Raw genomic sequence first — 18,835 nt, 5'->3', positions numbered from 1 at the left:
TATCTGATAGAAATTGTAGGAATTGTACACATTTCTTTACAAACACTCCACATTTTAGGAGGTCAAAAGTAATTGGACAAATAAACCAAACCCAAACAAAATATTTTTATTTTCAATATTTTGTTGCGAATCCTTTGGAGGCAATCACTGCCTTAAGTCTGGAACCCATGGACATCACCAAACGCTGGGTTTCCTCCTTCTTAATGCTTTGCCAGGCCTTTACAGCCGCAGCCTTCAGGTCTTGCTTGTTTGTGGGTCTTTCCGTCTTAAGTCTGGATTTGAGCAAGTGAAATGCATGCTCAATTGGGTTAAGATCTGGTGATTGACTTGGCCATTGCAGAATGTTCCACTTTTTTGCACTCATGAACTCCTGGGTAGCTTTGGCTGTATGCTTGGGATCATTGTCCATCTGTACTATGAAGCGCCGTCCGATCAACTTTGCGGCATTTGGCTGAATCTGGGCTGAAAGTATATCCCGGTACACTTCAGAATTCATCCGGCTACTCTTGTCTGCTGTTATGTCATCAATAAACACAAGTGACCCAGTGCCATTGAAAGCCATGCATGCCCATGCCATCACGTTGCCTCCACCATGTTTTACAGAGGATGTGGTGTGCCTTGGATCATGTGCCGTTCCCTTTCTTCTCCAAACTTTTTTCTTCCCATCATTCTGGTACAGGTTGATCTTTGTCTCATCTGTCCATAGAATACTTTTCCAGAACTGAGCTGGCTTCATGAGGTGTTTTTCAGCAAATTTAACTCTGGCCTGTCTATTTTTGGAATTGATGAATGGTTTGCATCTAGATGTGAACCCTTTGTATTTACTTTCATGGAGTCTTCTCTTTACTGTTGACTTAGAGACAGATACACCTACTTAACTGAGAGTGTTCTGGACTTCAGTTGATGTTGTGAACGGGTTCTTCTTCACCAAAGAAAGTATGCGGCGATCATCCACCACTGTTGTCATCCGTGGACGCCCAGGCCTTTTTGAGTTCCCAAGCTCACCAGTCAATTCCTTTTTTCTCAGAATGTACCCGACTGTTGATTTTGCTACTCCAAGCATGTGTGCTATCTCTCTGATGGATTTTTTCTTTTTTTTCAGCCTCAGGATGTTCTGTTTCACCTCAATTGAGAGTTCCTTAGACCGCATGTTGTCTGGTCACAGCAACAGCTTCCAAATGCAAAACCACACACCTGTAATCAACCCCAGACCTTTTAACTACTTCATTGATTACAGGTTAACGAGGGAGACGCCTTCAGAGTTAATTGCAGCCCTTAGAGTCCCTTGTCCAATTACTTTTGGTCCCTTGAAAAAGAGGAGGCTATGCATTACAGAGCTATGATTCCTAAACCCTTTCTCCGATTTGGATGTGAAAATTCTCATATTGCAGCTGGGAGTGTGCACTTTCAGCCCATATTATATATATATAATTGTATTTCTGAACATGTATTTGTAAACAGCTAAAATAACAAAACTTGTGTCACTGTCCAAATATTTCTGGACCTAACTGTATATACAAAAATGGGGACATATATACTAGGACAAGAACCATATATACCAGGATGGGGATCAAATATACCAGGATGGGATAAAGATGGGCAACATATATACCAGGATAGATATACAATATACACGAGGATGAGAGACACATCAACAGTACCTGGAAGGGGCCCAGAATGGGTGACAATAGTACAGAATTGGGGGATTTTATCCCAGTAACAGTGTCAGCAGCAGATCCCCCCCATAACAGTGCTTCATGACCACATTTTTTGTGTCAATCTTTTTCCCTATATTTCTCCTTCAAAACCTAGGTGTGTCTTATGGTCCAAAAAATACAATAGGTTTAAAAAGAAATAAAATGGTTCTTTTCCTCACAAATTCTTACTTGAGCAATTGTAGCCAATCTTTTTATAAAACCCTTTGAATTATAGTACATCATGATGGCTTCTCCTGTGTGACTCATCGGACAACAGGATTTGATTAGTCTTAAAACCATTTGGCAAATTCTGAAAGCAAGAATGGCTGCTCCGCTCTGTTGGTTTTCTGATGGTTGGCAAAACTTGATTTACCAGTTAAACATTTCAATTATTCACAATATGAAAAAGGTTCCCTTCCCTGTGCAGCATCTTCACATGTTTAACAAGACCTGATTTACTAGTAAAACATTGCCCACATTCTGAACATGAAAACGGCTTCTGTCCTGTGTGAGATCTTTGATGCCTAACAAGATGTGCTTTACGAATAAAACATTTCCCACATTCTGAACATGAAAACGGCTTCTCTCCTGTGTGAGATCTTTGATGCCTAACAAGATGTTCTTTCCGAATAAAACATTTCCCACATTCTGAACATGAAAATGGCTTCTCCCCAGTGTGAGATCTTTGATGCACAACAAGAGTTGATTTCTGAGTAAAACATTTCCCACATTCTGAACATGAAAATGGCTTCTCCCCTGTGTGAATTTTATGATGTTTAAGAAAATGTGATTTACTAGTAAAACATTGCCCACATTTTGAACATGAAAATGGCTTCTCCCCTGTGTGAGATCTGTGATGCACAACAAGATCTGATTTCTGAATAAAACATTTCCCACATTCTGAACATGAAAATGGCTTCACCCCTGTGTGAGATCTTTGATGCACAACAAGAACTGATTTCTCAATAAAACATTTCCCACATTCTGAACATGAAAATGGCTTCTCCCCAGTGTGAGATCTTTGATGCACAACAAGAGTTGATTTCTGAGTAAAACATTTCCCACATTCTGAACATGAAAATGGCTTCTCCCCTGTGTGAATTTTATGATGTTTAAGAAAATGTGATTTACTAGTAAAACATTGCCCACATTTTGAACATGAAAATGGCTTCTCCCCTGTGTGAGATCTTTGATGCACAACAAGAGCTGATTTCTGAATAAAACATTTCCCACATTCTGAACATGAAAATGGCTTCTCCCCAGTGTGAGATCTTTGATGCACAACAAGAGTTGATTTACTAGTAAAACATTGCCCACATTTTGAACATGAAAATGGCTTCTCCCCTGTGTGAGATCTTTGATGCACAACAAGATCTGATTTCTGAATAAAACATTTCCCACATTCTGAACATGAAAATGGCTTCTCCCCAGTGTGAGATCTTTGATGCACAACAAGAGTTGATTTCTGAGTAAAACATTTACCACATTCTGAACATGAAAATGGTTTCTCCCCTGTGTGAAGTTTCTGATGTCTAACAAAGTATGATTTCTGAATAAAACATTTCCCACATTCTTGACATGAAAATGCCTTCTTCCCAGTGTGATATTTTTGATGGTCAACAAGATGTGATTTCCTGGTAAAACATTTCCCACACTCTGAACATGAAAAGGTCTTCTCCCCTGTGTGAGTTTTTTCATGGATATTAAGATTTGATTTCCTGGTAAAACATTTCCCACATTTTGAACATGAAAATGGTTTCTCCCTTGTAGGAGCAGTTTCGTATTCAACATCCCTTCTGTAACTTTTATTTTGCTTACAATTCTGTGATAAATCGGAATTTTGGACTTTTTTGAAAAGATCAGATGATAGAGATTTCCTAGGAAGGACTGAAGGTATATCTGGGACAACAACATGCTCTTCATATGTATCATGTGGGATACTTTCATCATCTGTTATAAATTCTGAAGATATTAGAGATCCATCTGAACTCCCAATACAGTCATCTGCTAAAAATAAACACCAAGTTATTAATTTTTAATAATATCTTGAAAGTACATTTAATTTTTTTAAACCATAACATCAGAAATTAAATTAGGGAAAAAATTATTCGAAATCTGTTGTCCAATATCGAGATCTAAAGGCCCCTTTACACGCTACGATTTATCTGACAATATGTCGTCGGGATCACGGTTTTCGTGACGCACTTCCGTCATCGTTAACGACGTCGTTGCGTGTGACACCTACGTACGACTCTGAACGATCTGAAAAATAGCGAAAATCGTTGATCGTTGACACGACGTTCAGTTTCAAAATACTGTTCGTCGTTTGAAACGCAGCAGACATATTGCTAAGTTTGACACCCTGCCAACGACGAACAACATCCACATGACCGCCTTGATCAAACAATATCTCGCTGAACGATGTAGCGTTGTTTGTGAGATGGGTACGAGTGACCGCTACAAAATGACTTATGAGCGATCTCGGCAAATCGTAGCAACGATCTGGGAGTGTCACGTCGCTAACGAGATCACTAGCGATATCATTGTGTGTAAAGCAGCCTTAAGAGTTACATCTTTGTTAATTCGGCTGTCCCATTCCTAGCACCAGTTCTCTGGAATGTGCTACAGTAAATAATCTGATTGATTGTCACATTGTGACTGCAGGATAATGAGGGATAGGGGGCTCCTATACTGTCCTTCACACTAGGGGACCCCAAGCTATTCCTAACCTCTGGATTACCCCTGAAGATGGAGATGCCGGAGTCTCGTGCATTACTAGTCTACTGACTAGATCTAATCTGTAATCCCCAAGGGAAGGAAGGGGCAGGATTATGATGGAAATACAGATTAAGGCCCCCTTCACACGTCCGTGAAAAACACGCACGTGTGTTACGGGTCGTTTTTCGGGTCCGTGTCCCGTTTTTGTGTCCGTTTTTTATGGTCCGTGTGGCATCTGTGTGAATTGCGTATGCTAGCCGTGTTTGTGTGTAGAATGTCCGTGTGTGCGTGTGGAATGAACGTGTATGTGTACGAGGAATGTCCGTGTGTGTGATGCACAATGTCGTTTATAAATGTCGGCTGACAGCAGACAGAGTTGCGCGATGAGAATGAACTCGGGTTAACTTCACCCAACTTCATCCTCATACCGCGTCTCTGTCTGTGTCGAGTACTGATTAGCGGTCACCTGTGAAGGATTCACCGGTGACCGCTAATCCCCCGAGTGACTGAAGTTTCCCCCCCTCTCTCATACTCACCGATCCCCGATCACCGGCGCGGCGCTTCACGGCATTCACACTGCTGCGGCGGCTTTTACTATTTTGAAAAAGCCGGCCGCTCATTAAACAATCTCGTATTCCCTGCTTTCTCCGCCCACCGGCGCCTATGATTGGTTGCAGTGAGACACGCCCCCACGCTGAGTAACAGATGTCTCACTACAGCCAATCACAGCAGTCGGTGGCCGTGTCTATACTGTGCATTGAAATAAATAAATAAATAATTAAAAAAAACGGCGTGCAGTCCCCCCAATTTTAATGCCAGCCAGATAAAGCCATACGGCTGAAGGCTGGTATTCTCAGGATGGGGAGCCCCACGTTATGGGGAGCCCCCCACCCTAACAATATCAGTCAGCAGCCGCCCAGAATTGCCGCATACATTAGATGCGACAGTTCTGGGACTGTACCCGGCTCTTCCTGATTTGCCCTGTGCTTTTGGCAAATCGGGGTAATAAAAAGTTAATGGCAGCCCATAGCTGCCACTAAATCCTAGATTAATCATGTCAGGCGTCTCCACGAGATTCCTTTCATGATTAATCTGTAAGTTACAGTAAATAAACACACACCAGAAAAAATCATTTATTAGAAATAAAAAACACAAACATATACCCTGGTTCACCAATTTAATCAGCCCGAAAAAGCCCTCCATGTCCGGCGTAATCCAGGATGGTCCAGCGTCGCTTCCAGCTCTGCTGCATGAAGGTGACCGGAGCAGCAGAAGACACCGCCGCTCATGTCAGCTCCACGCGGCAAATGAAGACAGCTGCGCGATCAGCTGTGCTGTCACTGAGGTTACCCGCGGCCACCGCTGGATCCAGTGACAGCGGGTAACCTCAGTGACAGCTGAGCTGATCGCGCTACTCACCTCAGTTGCTGCGTGGAGCTGACAGGAGCGGCGGTGTCTGCTGCAGCTTCTGTCACCTTCATGCAGCAGAGCTGGAAGCGACGCTGGACCATCCTGGATTATGCCGGACATGGAGGGCTTTTTCGGGCTTATTAAAGTGGTGATGAGGGAATTTGTTAGTGTTTTTTTTTATTTCTAATAAAGGATTTTTTCAGGTGTGTGTGTGTGTTTATTTACTGTAACTTACAGATTAATCATGAAAGGAATCTCGGGGAGACACCTGACATGATTAATCTAGGATTTAGTGGCAGCTATGGGCTGCCATTAACTTTTTATTACCCCGATTTGCCAAAAGCACAGGGCAAATCAGGAAGAGCCGGGTACAGTCCCAGAACTGTCGCATCTAATGTATGCGGCAATTCTGGGCGGCTGCTGACTGATATTGTTAGGGTGGGGGGCTCCCCATAACGTGGGGCTCCCCATCCTGAGAATACCAGCCTTCAGCCGTATGGCTTTATCTGGCTGGCATTAAAATTGGGGGGACCGCACGCCGTTTTTTTTAATTATATATTTATTTATTTCAATGCACAGTATAGACACGGCCACCGGCTGCTGTGATTGGGTGCAGTGAGGCACCTGTCCCTCAGCGTGGGGGCGTGTCTCACTGCAACCAATCATAGGCGCCGGTGGGCGGGGAAAGCAGGGAATACGAGATTGTTTAATGAGCGGCCGGCTTTTTCAAAATAGTAAAAGCCGCCGGAGCAGTGTGAACGCCGTGCAGCGCCGCGCCGGGGATCAGGGAACGGTAAGTATGAGAGAGGGGGGAAACTCACCGACAGACTGTGAGAGAGGGACAGACAGACAGAGAGAGAGACCGACAGACAGACAGAGAGACCGACCGACGGACTCAGGGAGATCGACCGACAGAGACAGAAATAGAAAGAATGGCCGACATCGCTAGAAAAAAAAACACCAAACGGACTATAGGTAGATGAATACGTGTTTACTAACGTGTCTGCACATACCCATAGACTTTCATTGTGTCCATGTGTGCGTGCTCCGTGCAGATAACGGACATGCACCCGTGCAAAACGGAAACACATATGGATCACGGACACGCACACACGGAGATAATGAAATAACGCATGTGTGACCACAATCATAGATTAACATTGGTGCATGTTTGTCCCTGTCTCCGGTATATACGGAAACGGAACAAACACGCACGTGTTTCACTGACGTGTGAAGGGGGCCTAAGACAGATGGGAATCATTGCAAATTCACAAAAATAAACAGTGAGAGGCTAAGGAGAAAAGCAAGAGCAGGAAGGCAGCAACAATAATGACAACAAGGGTTAACACAACAACAGCTCACAGTAATAATGCACAAAACACCCATAAATCTGGATCACAAAACCTCACCAGGTCAGTATAGGTAAACTATAGCTGGCATTAATGAAATAGTCCTGCCAGCATATACAGAACGGGAGCAAACAATACTTTCTCCTCTACAGCATGTGATCACAGACATTAACAAGCAGCCCAGCAGAGAATAACTCTTACTAGCCTGCCCAAGCCTGTGGTTTGATGCCTGTGTCTCCCTGCGCTGCTCACAGACAGCAGAGAAATTAACATGCAAAGTACCAGAGTCTATCATTTCAACAGATCCTGACGCTGCCATGACAGTTGGCAAAACCTGCAAACATCTCCTTGAAACATTGATCCACAACATAGACAATTTCAAAGAGGTTTTTTTCGAAGATGAAAATAAAATAAAGACAGATGTTGAAAACTCAACTGGTTTGTCTGAGACTGTAATGCTGATGGCCTATCCTAAAGCCTGCTTTACACGAGTCGAACTATCGTGCGATAGCACGAGTGATCGTACCCGCCCCCGTCGTTTTTGCGTAATGGGAAAATCGCTGCCCGTGGCGCACAAACTCGTTTAACCCCGTCACACGCACTTACCTTCCGGATGACCTCGCTGTGGTCGACGAATGTCCACTTCCTGAAGTGGGAGGAACGTTCGGCGTCATAGCGACGTCACACGGCAGCCGGCTAATAGAAGCGGAGGGGTGGAGATGAGCGGGATGTAAACATCCCGCCCACCTCCTTCCTTCCATTAAGCCGGCGGGTGCCATGGGACGCAGGTAAGCTGTGTTCATCGTTCCCGTGGTGTCACACGGAGCAACGTGTGATGCCACAGAAACGATGAACAACCTGCACCCATGAAAATAAACGATATTATGAAAGTTAACGACGAGTACATGACTCACGATTTGTGAGCGATACTGAGGCGCTCGGAAGTGTCACACAAGACGACGTAGTGCGCTATGCCGGATGTGCGTCACGAAAACCGTGACCCCGACGACATATCGCATGATATATCGTCTCGTGTAAAGCCTGCATTAGGCTTTGTAACCAAAGCAGGTAGCAGGGTCTTGCAGCCTGTACAGATAAGCATAAGGGTTCAAATTCATCAAGACCAGTGATGTACACTGAAAAATGATGCCAGGGACTGGAGTGAGATTTCTGGCATAGGAAACATTGCAGTTTGTTATGAATTAGAGAAGCGGTGGCATCACACCCTTGTTCTGGCCAAGTTCTGCCCATTTTGGCAAAGCTGGTTAAAATTGGCGTGAACACACACACACACACACACACACACACACACACCAGCCTTTGGTCACATGATGTGATGTAAAAAAGGTCCTTAAGCAGTCCTATAATTGGCATATAAACACTGGGGCCACTAGGATTATGGGGGCCCTGTGAAATTGTCCAGTTTGCTCTCCCTTTCCCCTAATACCAGTCCGGCATGCCAGCCTGTGTCCTGTTCAGTTCATTTAGACTCCTGCAATTAAGAGACCTTTGGTTACATCATGTCACATGACTTTGAAATCATCAAAGTTCCTTAAACAATCAACCTTAGAATACAACTGATGGAGTCCATAAGAGAGTAGGGTTCCTCAGAAATTGAGCAATTTGATTCCTCCCAACTCCTGACTGTAACTAGGGCTTATTCTTGGAGTAGGGCTTATATTTCAAGCATTCTCGAAAAATCCCATAAAATCATGTTAGGGCTTATTTTTGGTGTAGGTCTGACTTTCAGGGAAACAGGGTATTCATGAACACTCTGCAGGTCTTTGAGTTGCCTTCATAATGACATAGAGAAGACACTAGAAGCAAACAGCAGAAGAAGCAGAAGCAAAGAAAATACAGCTGAAAAACCCAGAGCAGAAAGTCTAAAAATGTAAACACAAAATTAGTGCAGAAAGTACATGAGTAGATATCTCTTACTGGATAGAGCTGGAGGAAACACATCCTTAGGAACATCGGGGTCTTCTTGTTTACAGTCCTGTGGGAGAAGAGGACGGGGACATCTCTCTGGTGTTGTCCTCTTACTGGATAGACCTGGAGGAGACACATACAGGGACTGAATTCATTCCTTACATACAGATAATTATAGGTCGTGTGTATTTAGTCCTGTCTATTACCTGGTGATGTGAGGGGCAGGGGATCCTCCATCATGACGTCCTTGTACAGATCTTTGTGTCCTTCTAAATACTCCCACTCCTCCATGGAGAAATAGACGGTGACATCCTGACACCTAATACGAACCTGACACATACAATGATACCGTCACCCCCGATCCCTTCATAGCGTTACTGTATAATGTCCCAGCATTCCCAGCAGTGTCACCTCTCCAGTCAGCAGCTCAATCATCTTGTAGGTGAGTTCTAGGATCTTCTGGTCATTGATGTCCTCATGTATCGGGGGGTGAGGTGGAGGCCCCGTGATTGGGCTCAGGGGTCTTCCCCATCCCTCAGACACAGGGGCCTGACAGCGCTCACTAGAGGTCTTCTTCACTACTGTGTAATCCTGGTTATGGAGAGACACAGTAATAAATCTCACTACAGACATTTCCAGAGTCCTCACCTCTCCAGTTCTGTCCATCTGTTATTCCCATAGATAAGAATGATGTAATGTGACGTCATGAGAATCTCTCACCTCTCCAGTAAGCCGGAAGAGGATCTCTAGGGTGAGGTGTAATATCCTCTCCGCCATCTTGTCCCTGTCCATATCCATCCTTGATGGGTCAATCAGGAGGATTCTCTTATATAGAAGATCTCCACTGAGTGGATCCAATATTGTAGGGACCTGAATGGGGAGAAGATGACAATGTAACATCATACAGAATCCGCTGTAATAATACAATTACTGGAGATAACCGTTCACTAGATAGGGATGATTGATGCATTGCCATGAGGAGTCTAGACTAACTCTGCTGACTCATTACAGTGAATGGAGCCTTTGAGGGTTTCTTCTGAATCATGTCATTTGAAGAATTACATGTAGACCTTTCATGCTAATAGGTTGAGGAGAAGGGACGTAGCCTCACTGCGCCCTGAACCAGGCTTACCCAGAGGGGCATGATTAAGTGCCTACCCAGTTATCACCAGAGCCTCTGTAATTGGACTTTGCTGACAGTAGGCACCAGTTACCAATGTGTTCCACCAACAGGCTGTGTATCATGAGAAAGATGGGGTGGGAACCACTGCCTCTAGAGAAGACCAGGAAGGATAAACCCTGTCACTTACTCTGAGCAACCCTGAGCTCCCCGATGTCCCAAGACAGGTTCTTTCACGTCGTGCAACAATCACGTGTCTTACCTAACCAACAACCGTGTCTAGTGAGCAGGGCAGGAGGAACACTAGTCCTCCTTTATGATAATGACACAAAAGGAAAACAACAGACAAAGGAAAAAGAAACTGCATTATCAAATAACAAGTGGTAAAAAGGGGGGATGCAAGGGGGTGTGGCCTGGCCAGAGATGTGAGAAGCAGCTAAGAAGAGAGCTCCTGGAACTGCCGATTATCCTGACTTCCACTGGGCCGTGGCGAGGACAAAAATCATCCGTGCAGCAACCAGAGATCACCCTGAACTTACTGCACAGCTTGGACGGAGGTTAAATGGCTGGGGGGACGAGCAGGAGGCAGAAGGAGGCGGCAACAGGAATGGAAGGTACTGCACAAAATGGTAGTAGGACACAGACACCAGCCTCCAAAGCAGCTAGAGCTGCAGCAACTCATGCAGCTGAAAAACTATCTGAGTATGCCAGGGGCACAGAATGCAGGGCTCCCACGGTGCACAGGGATGAAAGAGTTAAACTGGGGAGCTCCAGGCAGCACAGCCCTCACAATGCAGTGAAGGAGGAAGGAGGAAATAGTGCAGACTCATTATTACAGCAAGGCTTGCAGGACAAGCTGGAGCTCCCTGCATCCATGCATAATAAATGTCCACATGAGCCTGACACAACTTTGCAGGGTGCTGAGCCCACTCTGAAAGACGTGCTTGCAGCTATAGCTCAAAATGGCTCCACGATGACATCCCTCAGCTTCCAGATGGGCCAAATCATGGAGGAGTTATCAGGTGTGAAACAGAGCCTCCAAAAAGTGAATGACCGCATGACGGCGTCAGAGGGGAGAATCAGTGACTTAGAGGACAAAATGTCCCAGGTTACCCGTGACTCCCACAGGCATGATCAGGAACTGTCATTTCTACTTAACAAGACAGATGATTTAGAAAATAGATTGAGGAGAAACAATGTGTGGCTGATAGGGGTTCCAGAAAAAACGGAGGGCACAAATCCGTCAGAATTCTTTGAGAGATGGCTGCAAAAAGTATTTGGCACAGAGGTCCTATCCCCCTGTATGCTGTGGAGAGAGCCCACAGAGTGCCCACCAGACCCCTGCCTCCGGGAGCTCCTCCAAGACCTGTCCTGGTGAAACTACTACATTATAGAGACCGGGATGCGATCCTAAGAGTGGCTAGAAACAAAGGCTCCATAACTGTGGACGGCCACAAAATATCCTTCTTGCCTGATTATTCAGTTGAAATTTCAAAAAGAAGAGCTCAATTCACAGATGTGAAACGACGCCTGAGACATGCACAAGTCTCGTACTCCATGCTGTACCCAGCGAGGCTCAGGGTAGCTGAGAAATGCACAAGTCTCGTACTCCATGCTGTACCCAGCGAGGCTCAGGGTGGCTGCACTGCAAGAGACATTCTTTTTTGAAAATCCTAAAGATGCTCTCAGATGGCTCGATATGAATGAGCAACGGCTCAGGCAAAGTCCACAACGTTGATATGTAACCCTTTAAGCACTTTATGGGTGATGAATACTCGACTGTCTGCTACGATTACATAGGATTGTCCCAGTGGATAAAATTATTATGATACCCATTGATTGGTTCCAGCAGAACTCCCTGGAAGAGGAGTTTGGGTTTCCTTTTTCTTTCCCTTTTTCACTTCCAGAGACGGTTTTTGGTTTTCTCACTTCCCTGCATTTTTCATTGTTCTCAGGCTTTTTTTTTTTTCTTGCCTTAAACCATTTTGGGAAGCGGAAATTTTGTCTCTCTTGTTTTCGGCTTCAGGATGGACTGGTGCCTCAGTTTCAACGTTTATGTTGTGGGACAACTGTTAGATGGGAGGGGGTTGAGGGGGGGGAAATGTTTCTGCAGCTTTATTGATGCTTTTATATTTATGTCTGCTAATGGTTCTCATGTGGTTCAGGAAGGTGGAGGAGGGTTGGAACTCTTTGCCGGGTGTGACTGCTTCCATTACATACGCATACCACCAGGATGGCGGGTAGGATTAACATTCTTTCTTGGAATGTCCGTGGCTTGGGGGACCCCAAAAAAAGGGTAGCAGTAATGGAACAGGTCAAATCCCACTTTCCAGCAATCATCATGAATCGCTCATGGGTGGGCCATTGTTTCCACTCAACCTACACAGCTCATTCCAGAGGTGTCAGTATCTTAGTCCACAGAGCAATCCCATTTGAGATCATTTCATCCACAGTAGTCAGGAAGGTAGATTCATTTGCGTGCACTGTAAAATATTTAACAAGGAGCTCCTTCTGATAACAGCTTATATACCGCCTCCATATAATAATACTGTTATGAACAAAATTGCGGAAATGATTAGCAAGACCCCCAATGTACAGGTGGTGTGCACGAGGGATTTCAACAACACCATTCACCCATATTGGGACAAACACAATGCGGGTACTCAGAACACTATCCTAACTCCAAATTTGGGGACACGGTGGCTGAACTGGCACTTTCAGATCTGTGGTGAATCAGAAACCCTGGAATCAAGCGATTCTCGTGCTATTCCAAAACACACAACAGTCTGTCCAGAATAGACCTGATCTTGGGCTCGGAGGGTATACTGCCAATGGTGGAAAACACAGAATACATTCCTAGAGGTTTATCAGACCATTCCCCACTGTTGACACGACTTAATATTTTACCCGGGCTTGATTGTACCCGCAGCTTGTGGTCCTTCAATCCTTTTTGGCTACAGATTATAGATGTGGGCCCGATTGAACTAGTCCTTGAATACTATTTTCAGGACAACTGTACTGGGGAGGTGTCGCTTAACACTGTTTGGGATGCCATGAAGGCCTGTCTGAGGGGGTCACTGATACAGGGGGTCAGTAGATCTAAAAATTTTCTTAAAGAACGGGTCCAGATGACAGAACAGAAGTACATTCTGTCAGGGGATACACGGGACTTACTGGAATGTAGGGGGCACAAGAAGCATATGACTCTCACATTAAGGAACGGGCCACTAACAAAAGACTTTTTTCACAACAGAGATTCTTTGAAGAGGGCGAAAAAGCGGGTCATTTATTAGCGGTGATTGCCAAAGCACAAAGGGAGAACACATTTGTGGGGGCGCTAAGGGACAAAACCGGGACCATAGTCAATCAACCTGACCAAATTTTGGCTACCTTCTCTGAATTCTACAAACAACTTTACAGTACTAAATTGCAATATGATAGGGAACAGATCGCTTCTTACCTGAAAGACATCCCCTTGCCCTCACTTTCAGATGAGGACAGGGTATACCTAAACAGTCCACTCACACTGGAAGAGTTGCATTTAGCGGTATCCTCCATGCCCAATAATAAGTCACCGGGTTCAGATGGGATCCCCACAGAGATTTACAAAAAGTTTGGAGACATCCTGCTCCCCCAGCTGCTGTCGGCCTTCCAGCAAGCAGCCAAAAATGGCTCCTTGCCCCAGTCGATGCGAGAAGCAGTGATAGTTGTCATACCTAAACCTGGCAAGGATCTCCTCATCCCTGACTCTTATAGACCTACCGTGTTTCCCAGATAGTAAGACACCCCCGATAGTAAGATGTTGTGGGGGTTTTGGGGGGGGGGGGTCGGCTAATGTAAGACGTACCCCGAAAGTAAGACATAGTAAACGGAAAGCGTTATTTATTTATTTTTTCTTCTTTACAGTACCGGCAGCCGACTATTGTGAACGATCAGCTGATCGCTCCCAATAGCCGGCGGCCGAGCGCCATGACATGCTGGCGGCCGAGCGCTCAGCTGAGCGCCCTGACATGCAGGCGGCCGAGCGCTCAGCTGAGCGCCCTGACATGCACGGCGGCCGAGCGCCCAGCTGAGAGCCGTCACATGCCGGCGGTCGGGCACCCAGCCGAGCGCCCTGACATGCCGGCGGCCGAGCGCCCAGCTGAGAGCCGTCACATGCCGGCGGCCGAGCGCCCAGCTGAGCGCCCTGACATGCCGGCGGCCGAGCGCTCAGCCGAGCGCCCTGACATGAGCGCCCAGCTGAGAGCCGTCACATGCCGGCGGTCGGGCACCCAGCCGAGCACCCTGACATGCCGGCGGCCGAGCGCCCAGCTGAGCGCCCTGACATGCCGGCAGCCGAGCGCTCAGCTGAGAGCTGTCACATGCCGGCGGTCAGGCGCCCAGCTGAGCGCCCTGACATGCCGGCTGCCGAGCGCTCAACTGAGCGCCCTGACATGCCGGCGGCCGAGCGCCCAGCTGAGAGCCGTCACATGCCGGCGGCCGAGCGCCCAGCTGAGCGCCCTGACATGCCGGCGGCCGAGCGCTCAGCCGAGCGCCCTGACATGAGCGCCCAGCTGAGAGCCGTCACATGCCGGCGGTCGGGCACCCAGCCGAGCACCCTGACATGCCGGCGGCCGAGCGCCCAGCTGAGCGCCCTGACATGCCGGCGGCCGAGCGCTCAGCTGAGAGCTGTCACATGCCGGCGGTCAGGCGCCCAGCTGAGCGCCCTGACATGCCGGCTGCCGAGCGCTCAACTGAGCGCCCTGACATGCCGGCGGCCGAGCGCCCAGCTGAGAGCCGTCACATGCCGGCGGTCGGGCACCCAGCCGAGCGCCCTGACATGCCAGCGGCCGAGCGCCCAGCTGAGCGCCCTGACATGGCGGCGGCCGAGCGCTCAGCTGAGCGCCCTGACATGCCGGCGGCCGAGCGCTCAGCTGAGAGCTGTCACATGCCGGCGGTCGTGCGCTCAGCCGAATGCTCGGCCACCGAGAAATGTTGCAGTAATGTTGTCCGTGGTCCATCAGGACCACGGACAACATACAAAAACACGCAGCCTCAGTGCCCTCATGTGCAGCAATCGCGGCAAGTCCCCATACCGTACATTGCATGGAGACTTGCTGCGATTGCTGTGGGATTTTTTTCCAATATAAGACATACCCCGAAAGTAAGACATAGTGGGACTTTTGGCGGTAAAAAGAATGTAAGACACTGTCTTACTTTCGGGGAAACACGGTATCTCTCTGTTACCTACAGATATCAAAATAATAGCTAACGTACTAGCTTCCAGACTTAATAAGGTTATACTTTCACTAATCCATTCGGACCAGTCGGGGTTCATGCCTTCCAGATCAACGGCAGTGAATATACGACAGTTACACCTCAACTTACAATTGCCAGTTGATAACTCAGGGGATAGAGTAATTTGCTCCCTAGACACCGCTAAGGCTTTCGACTCTATTGAGTGGGAGTTTCTCTGGGCAGTACTTGAAAGATTTGGACTGGGGAGGGACTTTATTTTCTGGGTAAGACTTCTATATAATAACCCTACTGCTAGGATCAAAGTTAATGGATGCCTTACTTCTCCTTTCCACCTAGGTAGCGGCACCCGCCAGGGATGCCCGCTATCGCCCTTACTATTTGCTCTGGCCATTGAGCCTATGGCGGCAATGGTTAGATCCAATCCAGACATAACAGGGTTCAGGAGGGGTGGTCAGGAGGAAAAAATAGCGTTGTACGCAGATGATACACTCCTTTTTCTGGCCAATGCAACATCATCACTGCCAAGAGCAATGGGGGTTATACAAGAATTTGGGAAGTACTCAGGTCTATCAATCAACTGGGAAAAGTCTGTATTACTTCCGGTGGATGGAACCACAAACTCACTTAACTACGTACACTCGGGCCTCCAGGTTGTTGCCCAGTTTAAATATTTGGGGATAATAGTCACCACTCGTGTTGAGGATTATGAGAATCTCAACCTAACCCCTATTCTGTCGAAATTTAAGGATGAGAAGGAAGTCTGGTCTCGCCTGCCCTTCTCAGCAGTTGGCCGCACTAACTTGATCAAAATGATCTGGATGCCCCAACTATTATACAAGCTACACAACTCTCCACAATGGATCCCACAAAGATTTTTCCATAAGGTAAATGCATTATTCCGGGAAGTGATCTGGAGCGGAAAGATGCAGCGCATTAGGCTCGAGACCCTGCAGAGGGATAAAAGTAGTGGAGGTCTGGCGGTACCCAATCCATGGGTTTACTATTTGGCGGCTCAGCTTCAGCACATTAGGGGATGGGAAGACCCTGGAGGTGGGGGGGGGGGGGGGGGGCACAGTATATAATTCTACAACAATATTTTCACTCCACTAGTCTATACGAGGTTCTTGAGGCAGGAGGCTTCGGAGCTGCTGCTAATAGTTGCCCAACCCTACTACTAATCCAAAAACTTTGGGATAAAACTAAAAAACTACAAGACATTCAGGGAATTTCACAATACACCTCTATATGGAAAACTCCATGGTTACCTAACTTGCATCGTTTAGAGGGGTTTGGGAGCTGGGCTTTGAGAGGGATAAATAGATTCACACATATTGTGGAGGGGGGGCAACTCAGAGGCTTCCCTCAGTTGCAAGCAGAGTTTGGGATCCAGAATTCTGAGTTTTATAAGTACTTGCAACTGAGACATGCCTATCAGGCAGAAATCTCTATTACGGGTAGAGCATTGGAGCAGAACAAAGTCATGCAACGCATAGCAACCTCTAGAGGCTCAGCGGGAGTGATCTCTCGTTTATATTGGGATCTATTATATTTGGTCCACCGGAACTTTCCAGTAAACGCAAAAGAAAAATGGGAACAAGCTATTCAGGACAACCAATGGGTAGAAATTTTAGAAAGAATTCCTAGTCTATCATTGGGGGAGGCATACAGACTGTCACACCTGTACGTTATTCACCAAGTATATCGCACTCCTAGATTCCTGTTTGATATCGGAGTCAGAACTGACCCCTTCTGCCCGCGATGCAAAATATGTTCCGGAGATCTATTACATATGATGTGGTCGTGTCCTGATATTGAACATTACTGGAGAGAGGTGACAGAAATAATCAATAGAGTATATACGATAGAGACGAGCTTAACTCCCTTTGTATGTATTCTGGGATACGTGGAGGATTTACCTTTGGAGGAGGAGGGCAAAGTGGCCGTATCTAGACTATTATATATTGCCAGGAAACTAATCGCTCAACACTGGATCTCGGACCACAGTCCTACAATATCTGAATATGTCAAAAAAGTTAATTGGGTGATAAATGTGGAGAAAAGTATATACCGGAAAAGAAATGGCGTCATCAAATTTGAAAAAATATGGGCACGATGGATAGATGGGTCAGGGATGGCTTCGAGGGAACTGATTAGGTTTAGATTGGGCTTACTCTAAATTGATAACAATGGGCAAAGGTCGAGAAATTTCTGCAGAACTTATCTATAATGATGACGGAGGTTTGGGGAGAAGAGAGTAACATGGGAACAGGTTAGATTCTTCATCAAAAATGACATTTAACCGTGTACAATGCCAAACAAAGCAAAAACTCAAAGAAAAACAAAAGTCTAATTGGATTAATTGATAAATGTAATAATGGTACTTAAGAACTTTTGTCTAGGAATGTGTGGAGCTGCAGATTTAACATTATCTCTCCTTTCTACAAGACTGTTTAATGTTTGTTGGGGAGGGGTGGGTTGGGAGGGGGGTAGCGGCTGGGTAGCCTCCAATGTTTATTTGGTTGTAACTTGTAAAACTTTAATAAAACCATTTAATTTAAAAAAATAATTTACAAGACCATTTACAGCTTCCTACATTACAGAACTGCAGTGTATCTGTGACGCCCTGGGCAAGCCAGGGGTCACAGGTAATGACATCACCACACCCTACACCCCGGTTAGGTACACCTGAGCTAAACCTGAAATCCTTGTTGCCTTCCTCCAGGGGCTGATGTCCATACCAGGGGGTGGAGCCAGGCGGTTGGTCTCCACCCACCAAGGAGTTCACAGTCCTGGAGGCGGGAAAACCAGGCAGTTCAGTTTTGGAGAGGAGAGAGGAGTAGTGCAGTGGGAGTGAAAGGAGGAAAAGTGACAGATTGAAAGCCTGAAGTTGGTCCGGGTGTGTGCCCCGGACCGAGACAGCAAGGTTAGCAGACGGCGGTGACCGTCTGCAGGAGTGGCCTATCGGAGTTACCGTAAGGACCGCGGACGGGTGGTGGCCCGGCGGTACCGGACCAGTACACAAGGAGAAGCCAGCACCACTGGCAGGGGCCTTTCGGATCCCGGCAAGGCTAGGAGTCGCCGTGAATTTGCCAAATCCGTCAGTGAAGGGGACCTCCGGGTCTCCAAACAACTAAGTCCCGATTGAAGGCAACAGTCCAACCGTATGAGAGAGACACCGCCACCGCCAAGGCACCAGTTTCTCAGGGCCAGCGCCTGCGGGCAAAGAGGGGCTCCTCCGGCCCATATCCAAGTCGGGGAGCGGGTTACCGGTGGGAATCTATCGCTACCAACAGTGAACGTAGGTGCAGTGAAAGAGACAGTCACCGTTAACTACCGGGGAAAAGCAACAGCAGCCGTCCCTGGGAACCGTCTTT

At 46.8% G+C, this 18,835-nt stretch overlaps 1 protein-coding gene across 2 annotated transcripts; it reads right to left on the bottom strand.

The window, feature by feature from the left end:
* Positions 1-1,325: 1,325 nt before the first annotated feature.
* On the bottom strand, positions 1,326-9,428 carry LOC142260683 (uncharacterized). Of its 2 annotated transcripts, none has more exons than XM_075332049.1 (3): positions 9,310-9,428; positions 9,113-9,226; positions 1,326-3,704 (listed from the first exon to the last, which is right to left on the bottom strand). In XM_075332049.1, exons 1-3 carry the CDS (start codon positions 9,392-9,394, stop codon positions 2,083-2,085), a joined length of 1,821 nt encoding a protein of 606 aa, XP_075188164.1. In that variant the 5' UTR covers positions 9,395-9,428; the 3' UTR covers positions 1,326-2,082. The 2 variants fall into 2 exon arrangements, with proteins under 2 accessions (XP_075188164.1, XP_075188165.1); XM_075332050.1 differs by having other exon boundaries at positions 1,326-3,701.
* Positions 9,429-18,835: the final 9,407 nt, after the last annotated feature.

Source organism: Anomaloglossus baeobatrachus, unplaced genomic scaffold (assembly GCF_048569485.1).
Source record: "Anomaloglossus baeobatrachus isolate aAnoBae1 unplaced genomic scaffold, aAnoBae1.hap1 Scaffold_164, whole genome shotgun sequence".
Classification (NCBI taxonomy): domain Eukaryota; kingdom Metazoa; phylum Chordata; class Amphibia; order Anura; family Aromobatidae; genus Anomaloglossus; species Anomaloglossus baeobatrachus.
This window is presented reverse-complemented; position numbering and strand designations above follow the sequence as displayed.

Bases quoted from the DNA above. Each gene is read 5' to 3' on its own strand.
- LOC142260683 (XM_075332049.1), bottom strand. From the start codon at position 9,394: ATGGAGGAGTGGGAGTATTTAGAAGGACACAAAGATCTGTACAAGGAC. The intron at 9,227-9,309 runs GTAATAGACAGG...TGTCTCCTCCAG, and splicing joins CCTGCCCCTCACATCACCAG to GTCTATCCAGTAAGAGGACA. The intron at 3,705-9,112 runs GTAAGAGATATC...GTTTATTTTTAG, and splicing joins GTTTCCTCCAGCTCTATCCA to CAGATGACTGTATTGGGAGT.